The sequence below is a fragment of the Narcine bancroftii genome, chromosome 8, assembly GCF_036971445.1.
Source record: "Narcine bancroftii isolate sNarBan1 chromosome 8, sNarBan1.hap1, whole genome shotgun sequence".
In the NCBI taxonomy this organism is placed as follows: domain Eukaryota; kingdom Metazoa; phylum Chordata; class Chondrichthyes; order Torpediniformes; family Narcinidae; genus Narcine; species Narcine bancroftii.
Window position 1 is genome coordinate 82,214,092 of NC_091476.1, and position 24,340 is coordinate 82,238,431.

Genomic DNA, 24,340 nt, shown 5'->3' on the forward strand with positions numbered 1-24,340 from the left:
TGAAGTCTTACCAGGACTGGTCGTGGTCACTGTTCGCTGGTTCTTCTGGGTCTGAGGGTCCGGTGGGCCCTCTCAATTTGCAACTTTGCATTATCTTCTTTTGTCCCAGCATTTGTGGGATCCATGTTTCACAGGAACTCACCGTGTTTTTTCCCTCGATTCCTTCTCTCAGTCCAATGATTCTTATGTCGTTACGTCTGCTAAAATTTTCCATATGGTCGACCTTGCCCATCAGCCCTTTCTTTTCTGTATCCCATATTTTTGCTTTTTCTTCCAGTGCCTTCAACCTGTCTTTTGTCCAGCTCAACCTCTGAATGAGTCATTCGTTCACTGAAGTGTTCCACAACTTCTTCAATTTCCATAACCTTCTGTGATCTTACTCTCATCACTGTTTCAATACTTGTGAAACGACTGCATAAAGTTTCCAATATATTCAGGATGGAGACTCTATCTTGGGCCAAATCCCCAGCTCTGCTGGCTTCAGCCAGTCCTAAGGCCCTTGCTGAATCACTTCTCATCAGGCTTCCACTTCGATGTTCCTGCCTGAGCTATTACTACTTCAGTTTTTGTTCTTAGTTGTTTAGCAGTTGCTTTATCCTTTTTTGATGATAAAATTCTGGTTTTGAGCTTTTAAACCATCTTTTTAATACTTTTTGTGGAGAGCTCTTTCAAAACACCTCTGCTCAGCTCATCAGTATGGGTTTGAGAACTTTTGAACAGAGTAAAGACTTTGAGTTTCAACACAAAATTTTTCTGACACTAAACTTTAAAATCATCTCTTCAGAATTATGCCTAAACTGTAATGGTTTGAGTTAGATTGACGTTTAGAGTTAAGTTGGTTTGAAGTTTCCATTGTCTTGGTGAATTTCTGTGGTTACTGGTCTAGGTTGTAACAATGATGCCATGAAATAGGGGAACTATGTAAAAAAAAAGTGGTGATTTCTACAGGGTCAAACCAAAATATATACAAATAACCTTGAATAAAATCTGGAATGTGCACTTAATCGTATATGAATTGTTTGATTTAAAAAAATGTAAAGCTGGAGCGTAGGTGCAAATAACACAAAAAAAAGTTTCTCCACAACATATGGAAAGAATTGTATTTCTCAGACTGATAACTGATTCAGAAAAATCTTCCATTTTTCAGGCTTTTATCAGTGGAGCAGGGGATGCAGACCTGTATGTGTTGATGTGCAGGACTGGAGACAGAGGTCCAAAGGGCATTTCTTGCTTGTTGGTGGAGAAAGGTGCAGCTGGACTCAGCTTTGGCAAGAAAGAGAAAAAGGTAAAAACCTGCATTAAACTGGATTGCTCTACATTTAGACCAATGCAGTAGCAAAAACAGATATGTGCTTCTAACTCACAAGCTTCAGTTGAAAGTTACTCCAGAAAAAGTTTTCCACATCATACTGTTTCTACAAAGTCCATTGATAGCTTACTGCTCTACTCATCGTAGGATTCTGCTGCTGGCTATAGTCCTGAATAGTTCATGGAGGTGTCTATCAATTCGATCCATCACATTACAGGTGCTTTCTGTTTCATTACCGGAGTTAACTATTTTGGGAGGACTGAATTAATAAATGTTAATGTCGTCATAAGTTGTCATAAAGGCAATGACAGGAGCAATTGGTAAAATTATGCAATGATGCATTTTCCTCATTCAATTGAACTGTAGGTACAACATTAAAGCTAGCTAAATACATTAAAACAGGTCTGAAAGGTTAGAGGCTGGAACTCATGGGATCCAAGTTGATAAATTGGATCCAAAATAGGCTTGGTAATGGAAGGCAGAGGGATGATGGAACACTGAATATTTTTGACACATTGGAATAAGGACTCTGGTCAAAACATTGCCTGCCTTTCGCCTGCATTGAATGCTGCAAGACCTGCTGAGCTTCTCCAGTACTTCTGTGCACTGCCCTGCTGGAACTGTTTCATTATTGAATGTTTGTATTTACCATTATATCACCAGGAACAGTACTGGGACCTATGCTGTTTATTATGTACATTAATAAGGGACATATAAATGTTAGCAATGTAAATAATAAGTTTGCAGATAAGATGATAATTGGTCAATGAAAGTTTTCAGCATCTCTGGAGGGAATCATTTCAGGTTGGGACCCTTTTCTGAGACTAAAGTGTGAGGGAAGATGTAAAATATAAAAAGGGAAGGGGTCCAGGAGGTGCCAGGATACTGGACATGTGGAAGTGGGAGAGTTGGGAATACAGATCAGGAGATCACGGAGGGAGGGGAATGGAGGAGATTTGAGAGAAAAGTAAGAACAGGAGTAGGTAAAGGAGAGATGGAAGCAGTGGAATTCTGGAATGGTGAGTTCACATGAAATTGGAGCACAAATCAAGAGAATTTGGGTGAATGTGGGCATCAGCGAGCAGTGTGAGAGGGAGGAAGAAAGCTCTTCAAGGTTGGTATTCTGGAGAGAACTCAGTGGATTAAACTACAGAAACACAAGAACTGCAGTGGTTGGAATGGTGAGCAAACAAGGAGAAGCTGGAGGGCAGCATCCATGGAGAGAAGGAGACCATCAGGTAGGGAGGAGAGCATGAAAGTGGCAGAGGTTTGAGAGAAAAGTGTCAGCGGGATGGCAGAGGACGAAATTGATGCAATGGATGATGACTGGTGATTAATTGCGAATGGGAGGACAGTTTTAGCTGCAGTATCTTCATTGGATGGTAATAGAAGGATCCCCAATATTCCTTGAAGAACAGAAGAGTATGCGGATGTTACGTATGAGCATAGAACACTACAGCACAGTGCAGGCCTTTTGGCCCTCAATGGTGTGTCGACCCATATACTCCTACAAAAAAAAAGAAACCCTCTTTACCTCATCACCCTCTATTTTTCTTTAATTAATGTGCCGACTAAAAGCTTCTTAAATGCCCTTATTGTTCCAGCCTCCACCACTGACTGCCCCTGTATAAATAAAAAACTTAATGCCTGATGTCTCCCCTGAATTTTCTTCTCTTCACATTGTACAGATGTCTTTGCTGTTTGGTACTACTGCCCTGGGGGAAAAAAAAGGTGCTAACTGTCCACCTTATCTATGCCTCTTCATTCCAAAGTAAAAGACCCTAGCTCTGCTAACCTTGCCTCATACGACTTATTTTCCAATCCAGGCAACACCCTGGTAAATCTCCTTTGCGCCCACTCCATAGCGTCCACATCCTTTTAATAATGAGGTGACCAGAACTGAATAAGTGTGGTCTCACCAGAGATTTATAGAGCTTCAGCATTACCTCATGATACCTGAACTCAAACCTCCAATTAATGAAGCCCTGCGTACCATAGACCTTCTTAACTGTCCTAACAACCTGCATAGTGACTTTGAGAGATCTGTGGATTTGGACCCCTCTGTTCTTTCACACCTCTACCATTAACCCTATATTCAGCCTTCAGGTTTGACCTTCCTAAATGCATCACCTCACACTTATTCGGATTGAACTTCATCTGCCACTTTTATGCCCAACTCTGCATCCTGCCTGTATCCTGTGACAGCCCTCAACACTATAACACCTGCAACCTTCATATCATCTGCAAACTTACTGATCCCATCCTCTACATTTTCATCCAGGTCACTTATAAAATCATAGAGAACAGGAGATGCAGAACAGATCCTTGCGGTACTCCACTAGTCACTGACATTCAGGAAGATACCCGTTCACTCCAACTCTGTTTTCTACAGGCATGCCAATTCTGAATCCATATAGCCAAGATTCCATGGATCCCACACCCCATGTCAAATGCTTAACTAAAATCCATATACACCACATCTACTTCCTCAAAAAACTCAAATAGGCACGTGAGGCACAACCGTTCCCTCACAAAGCCATGCTGACTATCAAAGCTGAGACCACTGATGTAGGACTCCCTGGATTCTCCCTATTCTGGCACCTTCCCTGTGTGCAAGGAGAATGCAAAGATCATTGCCATAACACCAGCAATCTCTTCCCTCCTTCCCATAGCTTTCTGGGAATATCACATCTGGTCAGGGGATTTATCAACCCTAATGTTTTTAAGAAGATCCAGCACTTCCTCTTTATTAATCTCAACATGGTCCAACACATACACTTTTGACCTCATTCTGACCTCATCTTGACCAAGGTTCATTTCTCTGGTGAATACTGAAGCAAAATATTCATTTTAGGACCTCTCCAATCTCTTCTGCATCCAGGCAGATGTTGCCTCCTTTATCCTTTAGTGACCCTTCCTTTACTCTCATCGTCCTTTTGCTGTTCACATATGCATAGAATGCCTTGGGGTTCTCCTTAATCTGACTTGCCAAGACTTTCTTATGCCCCCTTCTAGCTCTCCTAAGTCCTTTCTTAAGTTCCTTTCTGGTTACCATATAATTCTCATGAGCCCTTCCTGTTTATCACTTCCTAAATCTAATGTATGCTTCCTTCTTCCTCTTGATTAGCTGCCACACCAGTTTTTTCAACCATGGTTCCCTTTTCTGACCATCTTTTCCCTGTTTCAGTGGGACAAACCTATCCAGATCCCTATGCAAGCGGACCCCAAGCATACTCCATGTTACTTCTGTGCTTCATCCCAAAAACATCTGTTCATAATTTACTTTACTTAGTTCCTGCCTCATCTGATCATAGTTAACCCTTCCCCAATTAAACCCTTTACCATTTTATCTCTTTATCCTTGTTCATAGCTATGCTGAAGCTCATATGGTTTTTAAATAGCTGTTGTGATAATTTCCAATCGATAATTTTCACACCTGCCCTCGATAGTGGCCATTCAAACAGGAAGGACGTTTGCACTAAATACTGGAGTCGTGGTAATTTGAGGCTGGACATGGGTCATTGTTGACCGTGATGTAAATTGTGCATGTGATGTACAGTGTCACAATGTTAACTTTGTCCTATTCATTAGGCACTTGTTGTGGACTGCCTACAGTTCAGTTTAGACTGCAGGCAGTCCACAAAAATATCTAGGGCTGCCGCTGGAAAAGTTTCAGAATGGGAATGAGTCACTCGTTCCCGTCTGAACTTTTAACACAGCATGTATTGCGGGAAATTTTCAAAAATTTCCGATTATGCAACGGCTGTGTAAAAACTATATCAGGGAGTTGTCATTATCACCGAAATGCTCTCCCACCGAGAGGACTGTCACTACACAATACTGTTCATTACACAGTACTAGATCCAGTATGGCCTCTCCTCTAATCATCTGGTCTATAAACTGTGTCAGGAATTCTTCTTGGACACAGGGAACATGGAAAAACTTGGCAAACTTCTACAGACATCTAGTGAAAAGTGTGCTGTCTGGCCTCATCACAGCCTAGTATGGGGGACCAATACTTCTGACCAGAAAGCTCTGCAAAAGATAGTGGACGCAGCCCTGTACATCACAGACAGAACCCTCCCCACCATCAGTAAAATATATATGGAACACTGTCATTGGAGAGCAGCAGAAATTTATCAAGGAGGCACACCAACCAGGACATTCTCTGCTCTTGTTGCTGCCATCAATCAGGAAAGAGGTATCTGTGCAACAAAACTTGTACTACTAAATTCAAGAACAGTTGCTACCCCTCCACTATCAGACTGTTAAACAACAGACGCAGAGACTCATTCATTACTAAATATTGATTTTTCTGTATTTGCACAGTAAGTTTGTTATATTTCTCTTTTGTTTAGGTTTCTTTCTTTTATGCACATTTTTTTTGAGTACAGTAGAAATTCTGCCTGACCTGCAGGGAAAAAAAAACCTCAGGGTTGTATGTGACATTGTATGCTGACAATAAATTTAAACTTTGAGAAAGTCCCTGGTGTGTTAGTCCATGGATACTCGAAGATGATAGCAATCGAAGATAAGGTGATGAAGAAGGTTTAGAGGATGCAATAAGAGCAATAGTGGTGCAACCTTGTAAGACATTGGCTAAGCCACTTTCTATATGTTTTTATGACTTGAATTGCATATATCAGACACCTCTAGATTGAAGATGTTCTCGACAAATGAAGTAGCAGAACAGAACAGGCCATTCAACCCACAATGTTGAGCTGACCTACAAATCGACTGCACCATAATCTAGCCCTCCCTTCCCTCACAGCCATATCCATTTAGGATATTTTCCTTTAATCCATGTGCTATATCTGAGTCTTAAAAAAGTCCCTATTATACCAGCCTCCTCCACCATCCTCAGCAGTGCATTCCTCCTGTCTATCAGGTCTGTAAAAAAAAAACTTACTTCTGATGTCTCCCTAAAATTTTCCTCCACTCACCTTGAACAAATATTCCTTTGGTATTGTTATTGTTGCCTTGGAGGGAAAAGGTGCTGGCTTTCCACCCTGTCTCATAATTTTATTTATCTCTGTTAAGTCACCTCTCATCCTTTGTCGCTCAGTTTGGTCAACCTTGCTTCGTATGAAATGTTCTCCAATCGAGGCAAAATCTTGATTAATTTCCTCTGCACTTTCTCCAAGCATCCACATCCTTCTACAATGAAGCAGCTAGAACTGAACACAATGCTCCAAATGCAGTTGAACTAGTTTTATCGAGCTGCAATATTCCCTCATGCTCTTGACTAATGAAGGAAGGCCAGCATATGATGTGCCTTCTTAACTACACTATCAACTTGTGTGGCAACTTTGAAGGATCTGTGGGCTTGATCCATAGAAGGAATTGACAGATTTGAAAGAAGCAATTCATTGTCCCCCTCAGTTTCCTTTGAGACAGTGATGACATTAGACAATAATTTTTTTCAAAAGGCTTGCTTTCTGGAAAAAAGTGGGGATATGATAGATAATTTCAAGCTGGACATAAAGATAATTTCAGATTTGCAGTATCACGTAGTAAGTTGGAGAAACATTAAATTATTTTTTATTGAATTGTACCTCTGTGTCAAGCTCTTAGATTGATTGCATACATTGCACAACAAATGTGAGGAGCCCAGGGCTTGTATTGTTTGCCAATTTTACAATCAAAGTAGAAACCATAGGCTTTATTAGTAAGTCAGTTATGCTCTGTCTTTGAGCCTTAAGCGTAGACTCGCCACAATGTAACGGAATGTATCTCAGCTGTTGTGACATTGATGAGACAATTCTGCTGTATTGAATCTTCCTGAAGGCATAAATTCTATTAAGTACACTCACTATCCTATTACCTGAAGAACATGTGCATCATCATGTGTTCAGTCTACAATTAATGTCATGCACAGCATCTTTATATGTGAGCTGCTTTTATAGTCTGTCTGTATCTATCCTGATGAAGCATGTCCAGGCCTCAGACAACATTTGCAGAGCACCTGCACTGAGTGCATACCCAGGAATGCTTGGATTGACCAAAACAGCTTGCATTGTGGGCAATATACTTAAAGTATGACATAAAATCACAAAGATAGGTTATATCTAAACAACAGGACGTGAGAGGAAATTTTCAAGGTGATTCTCATGATCAGCAGTCCAAAATCGATAAATTACACACAAAAGTGTTGCAGAAGCAAAATCTTCATTGACCAGTGTGATGGATTTCATTAATTTGTAGCTGGTAACCAGTGCCAACCTGTGATTGCTGATACACACTGGTCCAGGCTAAGCAGTAACACAGTTTTAAAATGTTCTCTGTTGCGAGCATGTGTTTTTACACAGCTAGCGATGTCTGGATCAGACTGCCAGGAAAGTAGTGTGGAACCAGGAACAACAGTCGTATTTGAGAGGCTTCCAGACATGCAAGGAATAGAGAGATCTGGATCTTGTGGAAGCAGCAGAGTTTTAGTTTAATTTGGGCATCATGTTCGGCGCAGACATGCGAGCTGAAAAGCCTGTTCCTGTGTTGCACTTGATCACTGCTACACTGTGATAAGGAAGTCCTATCATTCTTTACCGAGTATGCATTTTGGCAAGTTCTTCCTGCAAATAGACAGATCCTAAAAAGAGAGCCTCCACCTCTCAAGGCAGCCAGAAGGTGGTCTTAGGAGGCTGAAGAATGGTAAACTCCAAGACCTGGGTCTCAACACACCTCTGTGTAATAGGATTCTAGGTTTCCTCACCTCCAGATCACAATCAGTGCAGGTTGACAAGAACATTTCCTCCACAATCCCCAACAGTTCCGAAGCACTATAGGACTACATTCTTAGCCCCTACTCTACTCACTCTAAACTGCCCCCAACACTCACATTCCACCGCAAGTAATCCCTATGCCACAAGTACACAAGTAAGGGATTGCTTAAGGTGGTATGTGAATGGAAAGAAAATGTTTGAAAACCACTGTTTTAATTGTCCCTAATTGACTTGTTATGTGCACGGTTTCACAATTCAAAATGAAATGGGCCAATGACAATTTTTCTCAAGCAAAATATTTCAGTGACGATTGGGTCTAGAGCAGTGGTTCTCAATCTTCCCTTCCCACTCACATCCCTCCTTAAATAATTCCTCTCTAATCATAGAGCATTTACGGCATAGGGATTACTTAAAGTGGAATGTGAGTTAAGGTGGGGGGACAATTTTAAAACTACTGCTCTACACCTATGACTGTGTGGCTTGGTACAAAAACATCATTTCCAGATTTGCTGATGTGGTGGGCTGTATAAAAAGAGGTGAGACAAGAGGGAGATTGAAAACCTGGTTGAATGGTATACGAACAACAACCTCACACAATGTCACCAAATCAAAGTAGCTGATTGTTTCTTTAGGAAAGGAAAACCAATGGTGTACAATCCAGTTATCATTGGGAGATCAGAGGTGGAGAGGGTGAGCAAATTTAAATTCCTGGGAGTCACTATCTCTGAGGACCTTTCCTGGACCCAACACACTAATGTCATTTTGAAGAAAGCAGGTTAGCACCTCTACTTACTCAGGACTTTGCAGAGGTTTGGTTTGTCATCTGAAACCTTGACAAAGTTCTATAGATGTTCACAAAATTATGAGAGGCATAGAGTGGACATTAGGCAGAGAGAGAGAGAGAGAGAGAGAGATGGTGGACAGCCTGCAGCTTTTTCCCAGAGCAAACACCAGAGGACATCTGTACAAGGTGAAGGGAGGAAAGTTTATGGGAGACGTCAGGGTAAACCTTTTTACACAGAGAAATGTGGGTGCATGGAATGCATTACCAGGGTTGATGGTGGAGGTTGGTACAATTGGGACATTTAAAAAACATGCACATGGATGTGAGGTAGGAAAGATTTAGTTTTTTAAAAATATTTTACATATATTTTCACACAAGCTTGTACAGCCATATACAGTGTCATGCCAACAATGGGAGTTCACATTCAAATATACATATATTCATTCTCTTATACACACACCCATCAAGCCTGTGTCTCTACCAGCCTGGAAAATAAATAATAAATGCGGGGCAGGCAGTGTCGCAGCTCAATGGGCAGCCTCTGGGCAAATATACATTCCTGACTTTCCAAGACCATATTTGTTTCTCAGGTTATGTTATTTTCTCCAGGGAAACGCAGCTCTGCATTTCCACACATTGTTCGATACTAAGACTAGAGTCAGACTTCCAAGTTGCTGTAAGGCACTTCCTGGCCACTGCCAATGTAATTAACACAAATTGGATTTGAAATTTGGACAGCCTTATGTCCATTATATTTCCCAGCAGGATCAACTCTGGGTCCTGTGGGGAATTATTTACCTATGATTTTCTCCAGGACTTGGCCTAGATCTACCCAAAAGGGCCTCACCTTGGTACATGATCAGGTTGCGTGTATGAACTTCCCATTCGCCACGCTGCATCTGAAGCATTGGTCCAAGAGTTCTGGTTTTGACCTGTTTGTTTTCTGTCACGTTAGATACAGCTGGTGTAGAAAATTATATTGCACCAACCTGTACCTTGCATTGATGACTGTGGTCATGCTGTCCTGGCATAAGTCAGACCAGCAGCCCTCATCAATTACAATACCCAAGTCCAACTCCCATCTTTCTCTCAATCTATGGAGGCCGGTTTGGGTCCATCTGACTGGAGCAGGAAATACATTGCAGAAATGAAGTTCTTTCCACTCCCCCTTTGAATCATGGTCTCTAGGGCCATACTTGGACACAATACGTCCCATAAAAAATATCTTATTTGAAGATAGTAGTGGAATGTCTGATTTGACAAATCATATTTATTTTTGAATTGCCCAGACAACATTAGTTGCCCCTGCTCATAACAGTCCTCTATGCGCCTGATACCATTATGACGCCAGGCGTCTAGGATCTTGTTACCTACCGTTAATGGTATTAATTTATTAGGAGTCGGGTATTTTTGAGGACAGTCCCACTTTGATGTTCAAATATTGGTTAATTTTGTTCCTGATATTAATCACTTGTTTTAATGTGGGGCTGCTCTTCTTTCCTGACAGCAATTTAGCATCCCATTTATAAATAAAGTCCTCTGCCATCCTCTCGCCCACCAGGTGCAGATCAATTTGTGCCCAGGATAGTACACCTTATCCCTGGAAGAGAGAGGCAATGTATCTCGACTGGGCTGCCCAATAATATTTTTTAAAGTCTGGCATCCTCAATTTGCCTAGACTGTAGTCACACACTATTTTTTCCATAGAGATCCTTGCCAACTTACCATCCCAGAGAAACATTCTGACCTTGTGTAGCAGCTGTTTGAAGAAACCCCAGGGTTACGGCAAAGGCAATGTCTGGAAAAGGTTCTGGAATCTTGGTAACACATTCATTTTGATGCAGTTAACCCTGCCCACTAATGTTTTGGGCAGGGACATCCATCTATTTAAATCCTCCTCGACTCTCTCCAGCAAGGGGGTGTAATTTAATTTGTATAAATTGTTCAAGTTGGCATCAATATTAATGCCTAAGTATTTAATCCCCTCCTGTGGCCACTTTAAATTACTAAAGATTTAGTTTGTTGAATAGGTTGGCACTGCATTGTGAGTTGAAGAGCCTGTACTGTAATATAATGTTCTTTGTGTAGTGGAAAGTGTGCTGATCAACTGCATCACGGCCTGGTGTGGGGACACTAATACTCCTGAGTGGAAAGCCCTGCAAGAGGTCGTGGACACAGCCCTGTACATCACGGGCAAAGCTATCTTTACCATCCAGAACAATAAATTTGAATGATGGCTTCATCATACCTCAGAACTCCCTATAACTGGAGTGGAGGCAATTTATCCTCAATCCCAAGGGTCAGCCAGGAAGTTGAACCAGCAATTGATTGATGAATTTTAATTGACTACTCTTTTATCCTGGACAATGAGGAAGGCGTTTAGTTCTCCAACCTTTTTGAATATAAAACATGGTAAAATGCCAACCCTGCATCTGTTCAATACTGGATAATGTCATGAAGCATGTACACCAGGAAGGGGCATATCCAGAGTTTCTCATGGACTTAACAGACCCACAGACTTGGAAGCCCATGTGCTGAGTGTATATTTAATGTATTGAAATTTCCACCTACATTATTTCAGTATTACCAAAGCCTCATAACCTCTGTAATCTATGGCACCTTAATTGAAAGGTGAGATGGTGTCAGTATGGATTTGTTTTTGATTTACAATTTATGTACCTTATGTATATGTTATGGTTTAAGCCATTCAGTAGATTATTATGTGTATAGGTTTTTAATCAAACTCGATACAAATATTTTAAAAAGGGATGGTGTCAGTTGGATGACACACCCAAGGTTGGGAATCACTTAAATCATTTAAAATTTGGATGTTGAGCAAACCTCACCTACTTTGCTTTTATTTTGTCAGGTTGGATGGAACTCCCAGCCGACTCGTGCTGTGATATTTGAAGACTGTGCTGTACCCATTAGTAACTTGATTGGACGTGAAGGTGATGGTTTTTCCATTGCAATGAATGGACTCAATGGAGGAAGAATTAATATTGGTAAGAACATTTGAGGATACTGATCAGTTCATTACTTCTAAATCTCCATGCATGCTCACAAATATTTACTCTTATGCATTTCCTGTGAATATCATGTTGTTACAGGCTGAGCACAGAGAATGCTTGTTCAGGCAGTCCTGAGTGTACTGTCTGGGTGGGTTATCCGCTGCAGGTTCTCTTTCATCAGTTTTTTTGTGAAAATTACCATTGAATATCTGGATAATAATGCGGTACATTGGATCATCAGGATTTCAGATGACACCAAGGCTGGAGGTGTTGTGAACAGTGAAGATTTTCAAAGCTTTCTGAGGGATCTGGACCAACTGTAAAAATGGCAGATGGAATTTAATGTAGACAAGTGTGAGTTGTTGCATTTTGGAAGGACAAACCAAGAAAGGATGTACATGGTGAATGGTAGGACACTGAGGAGTGCAGTAGAGTAGAGAGATCTGGGAATACAGATACATAATTCCCTGAAAATGGTGTCACAGGTGGATAGGGTTGTAAAGAGATCTTTTGGCACATTGGCCTTCTTAAATGAAAGTACTGAGTATTGTAATGGAATATTTTGGAGATAATTTGGTAAAATTAGAGTAGGTTACATACATACACACATTTTAAAACAGATGTTATTTGAAATACTGAAGAATTCATATTCAGTGAACTTTACAGAAACTATAGAGAATGCTATGCACATTTAGCAAGTAGGTGCTAATTGAAATGATGTCATAAAATGAATAGACCGTTGTCTTGGACTGGAGACACTTTGGCTGTTTGCAAGGATCTACAAAGTGCTCACAGAAAGGTCACTCCTGGGTTCTTATTTACCTAAAACAACAGATGGGAGCAAAAGACTAACTCCTGTTGTTTGCTGGAGAAGGTAGGGATTTTGGTGGCAAGTGAAAAAAACGAAGGACACGTGGCTAGCAGTTTGGTATCTCAGATGAAGAAAAAGAGAGAGAGAGAGAGAGACTGAACAGTCACAGCTGAAGCAAGCAGGAAAAGCTTGTTGGAACTGAAACAGAAAGCTCCAGAGTGGCAGATGGCTGGAAGTGCTATTTGTCTGATGTTTCTCTTGGAATAAGGCGAACAGAAAGGAACTCTGTGATAGCCTGAAAGAAAGAGGTTATCATCTGGAGAACCCTGATGGGGCAAGTTTCATCAGCAAGACGTTGAGGTGACTAACAGTGGTACCTCAGTTGTGGAAATCCTGGAACAACAAAGCTCTCTCTGCAAACCTACAAGAACCTTTCGAGCGCCAAAGCCTGGTGAACTTTATACATGTTAAATTCTGTGCACAGTATAAGAATTGCCTGCAACCAGTGAACTTGGAAGAATTAGAAGTGAGAATGAGAAGTGAGATTTAACTGTGAACCAAATAACTTTTCTTAAATTTACACATGCACCATACACGTGCGCTTAGAATTAGAAGGGGGTTAGTTAAGTTAATTGAGGTAAGTTAAAGTTTGATTCTGTTTTCATGTTTAAAGATAATTAAAAACAACTTTTGTTTAGGTAACCATTTGTCGTGGTGAATATCTATTGCTGCTGGGTTTTGGGGTCCTCTGGGCTCGAAACAGTATATATGGTAAAGTTGTACATGACATTAGGAGGCCAAATTTAGAGTATTGTGTGCAATTTTGGTCCCCTAACTACAGGAAAGATACAATAGGATAGAAAGAGTGCAGAGGGGATTTACTAGGTTATTGCCCAGAGTTCAGGAACTGAGTTACAGGGAAAGATTAAATAAGTTTGGACCTTATTCCATGAACTCTAGAACGAGGAGAAATTTGATGAAGTATTTAAAATTATAAGGGAGATAGAGAGAGTAAATGTCGATAGGCTTTTTTTTCCACTGAGGGTAGGTGAGATACAAACCAGAGGGCACGGGTTAAGAGTGAAAGGGGAAAAGTTTAGGGGGAACATGTAGGGGATCTTCTTCACACAGAAAGTGGTGGGAGTGTGGAATGAGCTGCCAGCTGAGGTGGTGAATGCGGGCTCACTTTTAACATTTGAGAAGAATTTGAACAGGTACGTGGATGGGAGAGGTATGGAGGGCTATGGACTGGGAGTAGGTCAGTGGGTCTAGGCAAAAATAAAATGGTTTGGCACAGACTAGAGGTTAGCTCAACGCCTTTACAGCACCAGTGATCGGGACAGGGGTTTGAATCCCGCACCGTCAGTAAGGAGTTTGTGTGTTCTCCCTGTGTCTGTGTGAGTATTCGCTGGGGGTTCTGGTTTCCTTCCACTGTTCGAAACTAACCAGAGGTGTAGGATAATTGGGTATAAATTGGGCGGCACAGACTCATGAGCTGAAATGGCCGGTTACCATGAAGTTTGTCTAAATTAAAATTTAGAAGTGCTGAAGGGGCCTGTTTCTGTGCTGTTGTCTTCTATGGTTTTAAGAAAGCGAATGTAATTTTGACATTCATGTTTGAGGAATAAGATACTGGAGCAGGGATTTGATGTTAAGACTTTATAATGTGCTGTTGATTTAAGTATTGGAGAGGATTCAGAAAAGATTTGCAAGAATGATTCCAGGAATGAAGGGATTAGCATATGATGGCTCTTTGATTGTACTCAGAGTTTGGAAGAATTAGGGGGAACCTCAGAGAAACACCAAATTTTGAAAGGCCTGGGCAGAGTAGTTATGGCCAAGTTGTTTACCATGGTAGGGGAGTTTAGGACAAGAGGGCACACTTCAGGATTGAAGGGTGCCCATTTAAAACAGAGACGTGGAGGAATTTCTTCACCACAAGTAGAATTTGCTACCATGAGTAGTTGTGGAGGCTAAATCATTGGGAGTTTTTAAGGCAGAGGATAATTGATTTCTGAATAGTCAGGTTATGAATTTAGGAGAAGGTAAAGAAGTGAGGTTGAGTGGGAGAATAGCAAGGCCCCTCAACTCTTCCTCCAGTATATTGATGACTACATCGGGGCTGCCCGCGATGAGCTTGTCAACTTCATTCACCTTGTTGCCAACTTCCACCCCAATCTCAAACTCATTGGTCCATCTCCGATAACACTCTCCCCTTCCTGGATTTCTCTGTCTCCATCTGGGGAGACAAGCTTTCCACCGACATACAACTCCCACACTAACTTCCACAACTACCATGGCTACACTTCCTTACACCCTGCCCCCCTGCAAGGATTCTATCCCCTTCTCTCAATGTCTCCATCTCCACTCCATCTGTTCCCAAGATGAAGCCTTCCAGTTCAGATCTTCCGAAATGTCTGCCTCCCTCAACCACCATCAATTCAGCCCTCAACTGCATCCCCTCCATTTCCAGCTCATCTGCCCTGGCACCCTTTGCCCCCAAATGCAACACATGCAGGATTCCCCTTATCCTCACCACCACCCCACCAACCTCTGCATCCAACACATTATCCACCAGATTTTCCAGGATCACAATACTCCCCCTCTCCTTCCCTCTCTGCTTTCCATTGGGACCGCTCCCTCTGTGACTCCCTCATGCACTAATCTCTCCCCACTAATCCCCCCTCCCGGCACCTTCCCCTGTGCCTGCAGGAGGTGCAACACTTGCAACCACACCTCCTCCCTCAGCACAGTCCAGGGTCCCAAACAGCCTTTCAAGTGAAGCAACACTTCACTTGTGTATCTGCAGGACTGATTTACTGCATCCGGTGCTCCCTTTGTGACCTTCTCTACATCGGAGAGACTGGGCGCAGACTGGGAGTTCGCTTTGCTGAGCATCTTCGCTCCGTCCGCACCAGTGGCCAAGCATTTCAGTTCTGCATCACACTTCCATATTCACAGCTGTGTCCATGGCCTCATGTACTGTCCCACCAAGATCACTGATTTTCCGTCTGGGCACTCTCCAGCTGGATGACCAACATTGACTTTCTGATTTCTGCTAACCTCCTCTCCATTCTCCCTCCTTTCCCTTCCCTAAACCCTTTCTTCTTTCCCTCAGTTCTCTACCCCCTTCCCTCTCTATTCACCTCGCCATCCGTCCTCCCCTTGCTTGCTGGTGTGCCCTCCTCCAGCTATTATCTCCTGCCTTTGTGACCATGCTCCTCCCTCTACACCTCCCCCCCCCCTACCTTTCATTCAGACACCTACCAACATTTTTCATCTTGATGAAGGGCTCAAGCTCGAAACATCGGTTATATGTTTTTATCTTTCCTATATAAAAGACACTGTTTGACCTGAGATCTCCAGCGTTGTGCTTTTACTTCAACCACGGTGTCTGCAGACTTCCGTGTTTAACCTTTGAGTGGGATAGTGGATCAGTTGATAATTGAATAGTGGAGCAGACTCGGCATTTACAGCCGACCAATCAAGTCGCAGAGCAAGAAAGGTACGCAGGAGCAAATAAAAGTAAAGCAATCACATAGCGGATCGACCACTGTAGGGGCGGGCAGTGCGGGGCAACCCTGTGGCTGTTCCCCTCAATACCAAGTATACTATTATGTTGGATAATGTTGGGGGAAGGACCTACCAGGGAGCAGCCACGGCGATCAGGCACCAAGAGTATCCTGTAGCCAAAAAGAGAAGGGAGGAAAGAGGTGAGCTGTAGTGGTAGGGAATTTCATAGGGGGACAGATAAGAGGTTCTGTGGAAGAGATTGAGTATCCTGGATTGTATGTTGCCTTCCTGATGCCACATCGAGTTTGTGGCATTTTCAGGAGGGAGGATGTTGTGGTCCATGACGTGAGGAGGAAGGGTGAGGAGGTTCTGTAAAGCAAGTTCTGGGAGTTTGTTGATGGGTTCAAGGACTGGGCCTCCAGGGTTGTGATCTCACTATTGCTGCCTGTGCCACATACTAGTGAGGTTAGAAATATGAAGATACTTTGGGTGGCACAGATGGCGTAGCAGTTAGTGCAACGCCTTTACAGCGCCAGGGCTCGGGAGCAGGGTTTGAATCCTGTGCTGTCTGAAAGGAGTTGATGCATTCTTCCCGTGTCTGCTTGGGTTTTCCAGGGGGTATCTGGTTTCCTCCCACCATTCAAAATGTACTGGGGGTGTAGGTTAATTGGGTGCCATGGGAAAATGCTTGAAGTTATCATTAATGAAGAAAAGGCAAGACATCTGGATAGAAATTCTCTGTCAGGCAAATGCAGCAGGTTATGTTTAATTAACTCACAGGAGTTCTTTGAAGATGTAACGAGGGCAGGAGATAGAGGGGAGCAGGTGGATGTAGTGTACTTAGATAAGATGTGCAAAAGACCTGCTTCAGGTAAAGATGCATGGAGTTGGGTAATGTCTTGGCAGGGATAGAGGATTGGTTAACCACTAGAATTATGGGAGATTTTAATTTTCCACATATAGATTGGGAAACACATTCTGTGAAAGGACTGGATGGGTTAGAGTTTGTGAAATGCGTGCAAGATAGTTTTTTACAACAATATGTAGAGGTGCCGACCAGAGAAGGAGCAGTGTTAGATCTACTGTTGGCAAATGGGATGGGTCAAGTGACGGAGGTTAGTGTTGGCGAGCACTTTGGGTCCAGTGATCATAATGCCATCAGCTTCAATGTCATTATGGAAAGAGAGAAATCAGGGCCAAGGATTGAGGTTTTTGATTGGGGAAAAGCTAGATTTGAGGAGATGCGAAAGGACTTGCAGGGTGTGCATTGGGACAATTTGTTTTATGGGCAGGATGTAGTAGAGAGATGGAAGTCTTTTAAAGATCAGATTTTGAGAGTGCAAAAGCTTTATGTTCCTGTTAGGTTAAAAGGAGGGGCAAAAGGTTTGAGAGAGCCGTGGTTTTCAAGGAATATTGGAAACTTGGTTCGAAGAAAAAGGGAGGCGTACATTAGATATAAGAAGCATGGAGTTAAGGAGATGTTTGAAAGATACATTGAATGTAAGAGGAATCTTAAGAGAGGAATTAGGAAAGCTAAAAGAAGGTACGAGAAAACTATGGCAAGCAGGGTGAAAACTAATCCAAAAGAGTTCTACAAATATGTTAATGGTAAGAGGAAAGCTAGAGACAAAATTGGTCCCTTAGAAAATCAGAGCGGAAAACTGTGTGTGGAGCCTAGAGAAATGGGGGAGATATTGAACAGTTTCTTTTCTTCGGTATTCACTAAGGAGAAGGATATTGGGAGATGTGAGATAAAAAAAGCAAATTGGGTAAATATGGGGAATATAGAGTTTACAAAAGGTGTAGTTTTAAGGCTTTTAAAGAATATAAAGGTGGATAAGTCTCCGGGACCAGACGGGATCTTCCCCAGGACATTGAGAGAAGTGAAGGAGGAAATAGCAGAGGCTCTGGCGGTAATTTTCCAAATGTCATTAGATATGGGGATAGTGCCGGAGGATTGGCGCATTGCGCATGTGGTTCCGTTATTTAAAAAGGGTTCAAGGAGGATGCCTGGCAACTATCGGCCTGTAAGTTTGACGTCTGTGGTAGGTAAATTAATGGAGAAAATTCTTAGAGATAGTACTTATAAACATCTGGATAGACAGGGTCTGATCAGGAGCACTCAACATGGATTTGTGGGAGGAAGGTCATGTTTGACCAATCTGATTGAATTTTTTGAAGAGGTGACTAGGAATGTGGATGAGGGTAGCGCAGTGGATGTTGTCTATATGGACTTCAGTAAGGCCTTCGATAAGGTACCACTTGGAAGGTTAGTTAGGAAGGTGCAGTCTTTAGGTATAAATTTTAAGATAGTCAAATGGATTGAACATTGGCTGAAAGGGAGAGGCCAGAGAGTGGTAGTGGATAATTGTCTGTCAGGTTGGAGGCCGGTGACCAGTGGTGTGCCTCAAGGATCTGTATTGGGCCCATTGTTGTTCGTTATATACATTAATGATCTAGATGATGGGGTGGTGAATTGGATTAGTAAATATGCAGACGATACTAAGATAGGTGGAATAGTGGATAATGAAGAAGGTTTTCAAGGATTGCAGAGGGATTTGGGCTGCTCAGAAAAGTGGGCTGAAAAATGGCAGATGGAATTTAATGCTGATAAGTGTGAGGTGCTTCATTTTGGTAAGAAGAATCAGAACAGGACATACGTGGTAAATGGGAGAGCATTGATGAATACAGAAGAGCAGAAAGATTTAGGAGTAACGGTACATCGTTCCCTGAAGGTAGAAACTCACGTGAATAGGGTGGTGAAGAAGGCTTTTAGTATGCTGGCCTTTATCAATCATTGCATGGAATATAGGAGTTGGGAGGTGATGTTGAGATTGTATAAGACGTTGGTGCGGCCTAATTTGGAGTTCTGTGTGCAGTTCTGGTCGCCTAATTATAGGAAGGATATAAACAGAGTGGAGAGAGTGCAGAGAAGGTTTACCAGAATGTTGCCTGGGTTTAAGCATCTGGAGTATGGGGAGAGACTGGACAGATTGGGTCTTTATTCTTTGGAGCGTAGAAGGTTGAGAGGGGATTTGATAGAAGTATTTAAGATTATGAAAGGGATAGACAGAGTGGATGTGGATAGACTATTTCCGTTAAGAGGAGGAAAGATTAAAACAAGAGGACATGAGTTAAGAATTAAGAGGCAGAGGTTTAGAGGTAACATGAGGGGGAACTTCTTTACTCAGAGAGTGGTAGCCGTGTGGAATGATCTTCCGGGAGAAATAGTGGCGGCGGAGTCAATTGTATTATTTAAGAAAAGGTTGGACAGGTATATGGATGAGAAGAAGATGGAGGGTTATGGGCATTGTGCAGGGAGGTGGGACTAGAAAGGGGTGTTTGGTTCGGTGCGGACTAGAAGGGCCTAATGGCCTGTTTCCGTGCTGTAATTGTTATGTTATGTTATGTTAGAATGGAATCATGATTGAGCCTCTGAGGGAAAAGGCAATTCTGGATTTGGGGCTGTACAATGAATCATAACTTGATGAAGGGCCAAGCCTGAAGTTAGTTACCCCTGTACATCAGCTCTTTTGTGTATTGCAGTGAACCAGACTTGATCAGGAAGCTTAAGGTAAAGGAACCTGAGAAAATAGTGATCCTAATACGATAGAATTTCCTCTGCAGTTTGAGAGGGTGAAGCTAGTCAGATGTGCTGGTGTTACAGTCAAGAAAATGGAACTATGGTGGGATGAGAAGGAGATGACCAAAGTTGATTGGAAGGGGAATCTATCAGGGAAGATGTTGGAGCAAAAATGGCAGGGGTTTCTGGGAATAATTCAGAAGACAGCATGGGTTGCTAAGAAGAATTAAATAGAAGAGACCACAGATGCTGGGGTCGAGTGCAATACATAAATGAAACTCAGTGGGTTTCTGAGCAGCATTCATAGGAAGTAAAGGGGTGGCGTGGTTATTGTAGCAGTTAGCACAATGTTGTTACAGCACCAGCGACCCAGGTTCGAATCCAGCACTGTCTTTGGAGTGTATACGTTCTGCACACACACATCTCCCCCACCCAACCCCCCCACCCCTGCGCAAGGCTTTCCTCCAGGTGTGTTTCAGTTTCCTCCCACCCTTCAAAATGTACGAGGGTCGTAGGTTAATTGGGTGTGATTGGACTACAAACACTCATGGGCCAATAGGGCTTGTTACCGTGCTGAATATCTACATTTAAAACTTCGTAACCAACTTGGAACAGTACAGCAGAGTACAGGCCCTTCGGCCCAGTATATTGTACCAACCAAAAATACTCCCTACCCTGTAACCCTCTATTTTTCTTTCACCATGTGCCTGTCTAAGAGTCTCTTAAAAGCCCCTATTGTTCTAGCCTCCACCATCATCCCTGGCAAGGCATTCCAAACACACACAATTCTCTGTGTAAAAAAAAACCACTAGCCCCTAATGTCTCCTCTAAACTTCCCTCCCTTCACTTTGTACAGATGCCATCTAGTGTTTGCTACTCCTGTCAAGGGAAAAACGTAGTGGCACCTATGCCTCAGAATCTTGTAGACCTCCATTAAGTCACCTCTCATTCTTCTACATTCCAAAATGAAAAGTCCCAGCTCTGCTAACTCTGCCTCATAAGACTTATTTTCCAATCCAGGCAACATCCTGGTAAATCTCTCCATAGCTTCCACATCCTTCCTGTAATAAGATGACCAGAATTGAACACAATATTTTAAGGGTGGTCTCACCAGAGATTTATAGAGCTGCAACAAATTCCTGAAATCAATCCCCCAACTGCATGGCAACCTTGAGAGATCTATGGATTTGGACTCCAAAATCCCTCTATGCCTCCACACTGTTAAGTATCTGACCATGAACCCTGTACTCAGCTTTCATGTTTGACCTTCCAAAATGCATCACCTTACACTTCTCCGGATTGAGATCCATCTGGTACTTTTCTGCCCAACTCTGCATCTTGTCTATTCCCTGTTGTAACCTACAACAACCTTCCACAAGATCCACCTCACATCCAACCTTCGTATCATCTGCAAATCTGTTGACCCATTCCCCTACTGCAGGCCTGAGCCTTTTATCAACATATGACCAACAAATAAAAAGGTATGAGGGAGAAAGGGGCAGGAGAGGAAACCATGCTTTCCAAAAGCTTCAACACATCCTTTTTCTTAACGTCAGTGTGCTTCAGCGTTGGAGTCTGCTCACAATTTCCTTTCTTTTTAAAATATTTTATTGAGTTTAACATACAACATAAATTCAGAATTGACAATTACACAAGTAAGTAGACACAAAAAAGTCAATGGAAAAAAAGTAGATAAAACTACATCAATAATTGCTTGTAATACGTCAAAAACATTTAATAGAAATGATCTACGCAACCATGTTAAACCTGTTTATTGAAATGACGTATAAAATAAACAAAAAAAACTTTAAAACTAAATCTAATCTATCCCCTCCCTCAAATAAAGGTTTCCTTACAAATTAATTAAAAAAATCAATAATGTGGAACCACTGGCGACCTTCAGAGAACAGGTCATGAACCACCAGAACGTAAAATAATTGTTGATTCTTCCAATTATAAAAAAATTCTAAGAATGGGCCCCACAATTTCATAAATTGAAGCTTTCTATTTTTAATATTATATCTAAATAGGACATGACATTATGTAACCACTGTGTATGAGTAGGGGATGAGTCATCTTTCCATTTCAGTAAGATTGCTCGTCTGGCTATCAACATGATAAAAGCTAAAACTTTTTCTTGAGATGCCAATATAAGTTTATCTGAATCACGAGAGAAACCAAACAAAGCAATTAACGGGCAAGGTTCCAAATTCATCTACTTTTTGAATATTTTATTTAGAGTTTTTCCACTCAAACTCCAACAGTTGTCAATATCATTAATATCATTATCAACAATATCTACATTATTTACATTTCATACTTGTTAATTTCATACAATCATTGAAAAAAGAGCTTAAGTGCTCTTTTTATCCCTTCCCTCCACACCCCCCCCCCCCAACATTGAACAATTAACACCAAACTCTTAAATATAGCAACCAAAACACTTACAGCAGAGGTATGAAGCTTGTATTTGGAGGATTATGGGTTTGTCTCGCTCCAGCAGTCAGCGCATTGGCTGCCTTCTTTTATCCATGGCTTTCCTTGGTTAGAATGGGATGGACTCCCTCTGCTCCCCTGCCAATTGAGGGGCGGATTAGGAGGGTAGAATAGGGTGGCGAGGCACGACAGTCCACACTACAGTTGTGTCCCTATGTAGTTTAAGTAGGGTTGCCAGACCTTCTAAAAGGTCTTGTTTTGTTTCCTTGGGTTGTAGGTAATTTTCTCCAGTGGAACACACTCATTTGTATTCCAGCGTTCAATACTCAGGTAGGAGTCAGACTTCAGGCAACTACTATGCCCCTCCTGGCCACCGCCAATGTGATCATGACAAATTGGATTTGAAATTTGGACAGTTTCATTGTAAGCATGACGTCCATTATGTTTCCCAACAGGAACCGCTCTGGGTCCTGTGGGAATTCTTTACATGTTTTTTTTAAAATTGGGATTGGCCTAATTCCACATTGGGTCTCACCTTGGCACATGTCCAGGTTGCATGCACAAAAGTTCCTGTCGCGATGCCACATCTAAAACATTGGTCTGATAGTTCAGTTTAGATCTGTTCAATTTTTGTGGCGTCAGGTACAGCTGGTGTAGAAAATTGTATTGTTGGTCCAGCACTATTCATCAATTGTTATTCCAAGCCCGACTCCCACCTCTGCCTTGACTTATCAAGGCCTGGTTTAGGTCCTTCCCTTTAGAGCAAGAAATACATTGCCAAAATGAACTTCCATGTGTTCCCCCTCGAATCATGGCCTCTATGTCACTGCACGCTGGTAGGGCGTACTTGGACTTGATCTGTCCTGTAGAAAAGATCTTATCTAAAGGTAGCAGTGGACTGTCTTATTTGATAAGTTATACTTATTCCTAAGTTGCTCAAACAACATTAGCCGCCCCTGGTTGTAACAGTCCTCTACGCACTTGACGCCATTACGATGCTAGTTATCCAGGATCTTGTTACCTACCTAATCTGTTTGGAGTCGGGGGTGACTTTGGGGACACCCCTACTTTTGTTCCTACATATTGGTTAATTTTGTTGCAAAGATGATTATTTGGGGGTTTTAATATGGGGCTGCCTTTTTTTCCTGATAGCAATTTAGCGTCCCATTTATAAATAAAGCCCTCTGCTACCTGCTCGTCCATCATGTGCAGGTTGATTTTTTTCTTGACTGGGTTGCCCAGTAGCTCTTTTTAAACTCTGGCATTCGCAATCTGTCTAGACTATAATCCCAGGTCAGTTTTTCCATTGAGACGCTGGCTATCTTTCCACTCCATAAGGAATTAACTCACTCCTGAGAGGTATATTTTTGAAGAATTCCCAGGGGCAATGTCTGGAAGAGGTATTGGAGTCTCGGCAACATATTCATCTTAATACAGTTAACTATGCCCACTAATGTAATGGACAGGGACATCCATCTATTTAAATCCTCAATTTTCCCAAGCAATACTTCCCCCATATCTTCACCACCCCATATTTGCCATCCGTCCAACCTTTTCCTTCAGCCCTTTGCTCCTTCTCGCCAGCCCCATGACAAACACTGGAAAAGTTAAACAAGAACAAAGACAACCGAACCATAAAAGACAAGCAAGGAAAAAATATCCAACAAGAAAAGAAAAAGGAGAAAAACAAAAATAACCCCAAGCATTATCACAATTCCCGACCCCTCGCAGTATTCCCTTATTCTATCCATCCTTCTCCTTCTCCCCTGGCAACCACTTCTCTCCTGCCGCCGCCATATCACTCCATTACCTGACCCCTGTGATCCACGCTCACCCTTTCACCTTCCGGAGGATTGGCGCATTGCGCATGTGGTTCCGTTATTTAAAAAGGGTTCAAGGAGGAAGCCTGGCAACTATCGGCCTGTAAGTTTGACGTCTGTGGTAGGTAAATTAATGGAGAAAATTCTTAGAGATAGTACTTATAAACATCTGGATAGACAGGGTCTGATCAGGAGTACTCAACATGGATTTGTGGGAGGAAGGTCATGTTTGACCAATCTGATTGAATTTTTTGAAGAGGTGACTAGGAATGTGGATGAGGGTAGCGCAGTGGATGTTGTCTATATGGACTTCAGTAAGGCCTTCGATAAGGTACCACATGGAAGGTTAGTTAG

At 42.1% G+C, this 24,340-nt stretch overlaps 1 protein-coding gene and 1 long non-coding RNA gene across 13 annotated transcripts in view; one reads left to right on the forward strand and one right to left on the reverse strand.

Annotated features, from left to right (window-relative positions):
• The window catches only part of acad8 (acyl-CoA dehydrogenase family, member 8), a 165,961-nt gene that overhangs the window by 57,014 nt on the left and 84,607 nt on the right, over nt 1-24,340 (forward strand). For all 12 annotated transcript variants that reach the window (XM_069894346.1, XM_069894349.1, XM_069894351.1 and 9 more), the window contains 2 exons: nt 1,148-1,285; nt 11,682-11,817. In XM_069894346.1, the coding sequence (XP_069750447.1) occupies nt 1,148-1,285; nt 11,682-11,817 (274 nt within the window). The remainder of the gene's footprint in view (nt 1-1,147; nt 1,286-11,681; nt 11,818-24,340) is intronic.
• Nucleotides 1,087-4,808, reverse strand: LOC138740978 (uncharacterized). The gene is made up of 3 exons (XR_011343242.1): nt 4,652-4,808; nt 1,365-1,568; nt 1,087-1,263 (listed from the first exon to the last, which is right to left on the reverse strand). It is a non-coding gene; the product is annotated as an uncharacterized lncRNA (long non-coding RNA).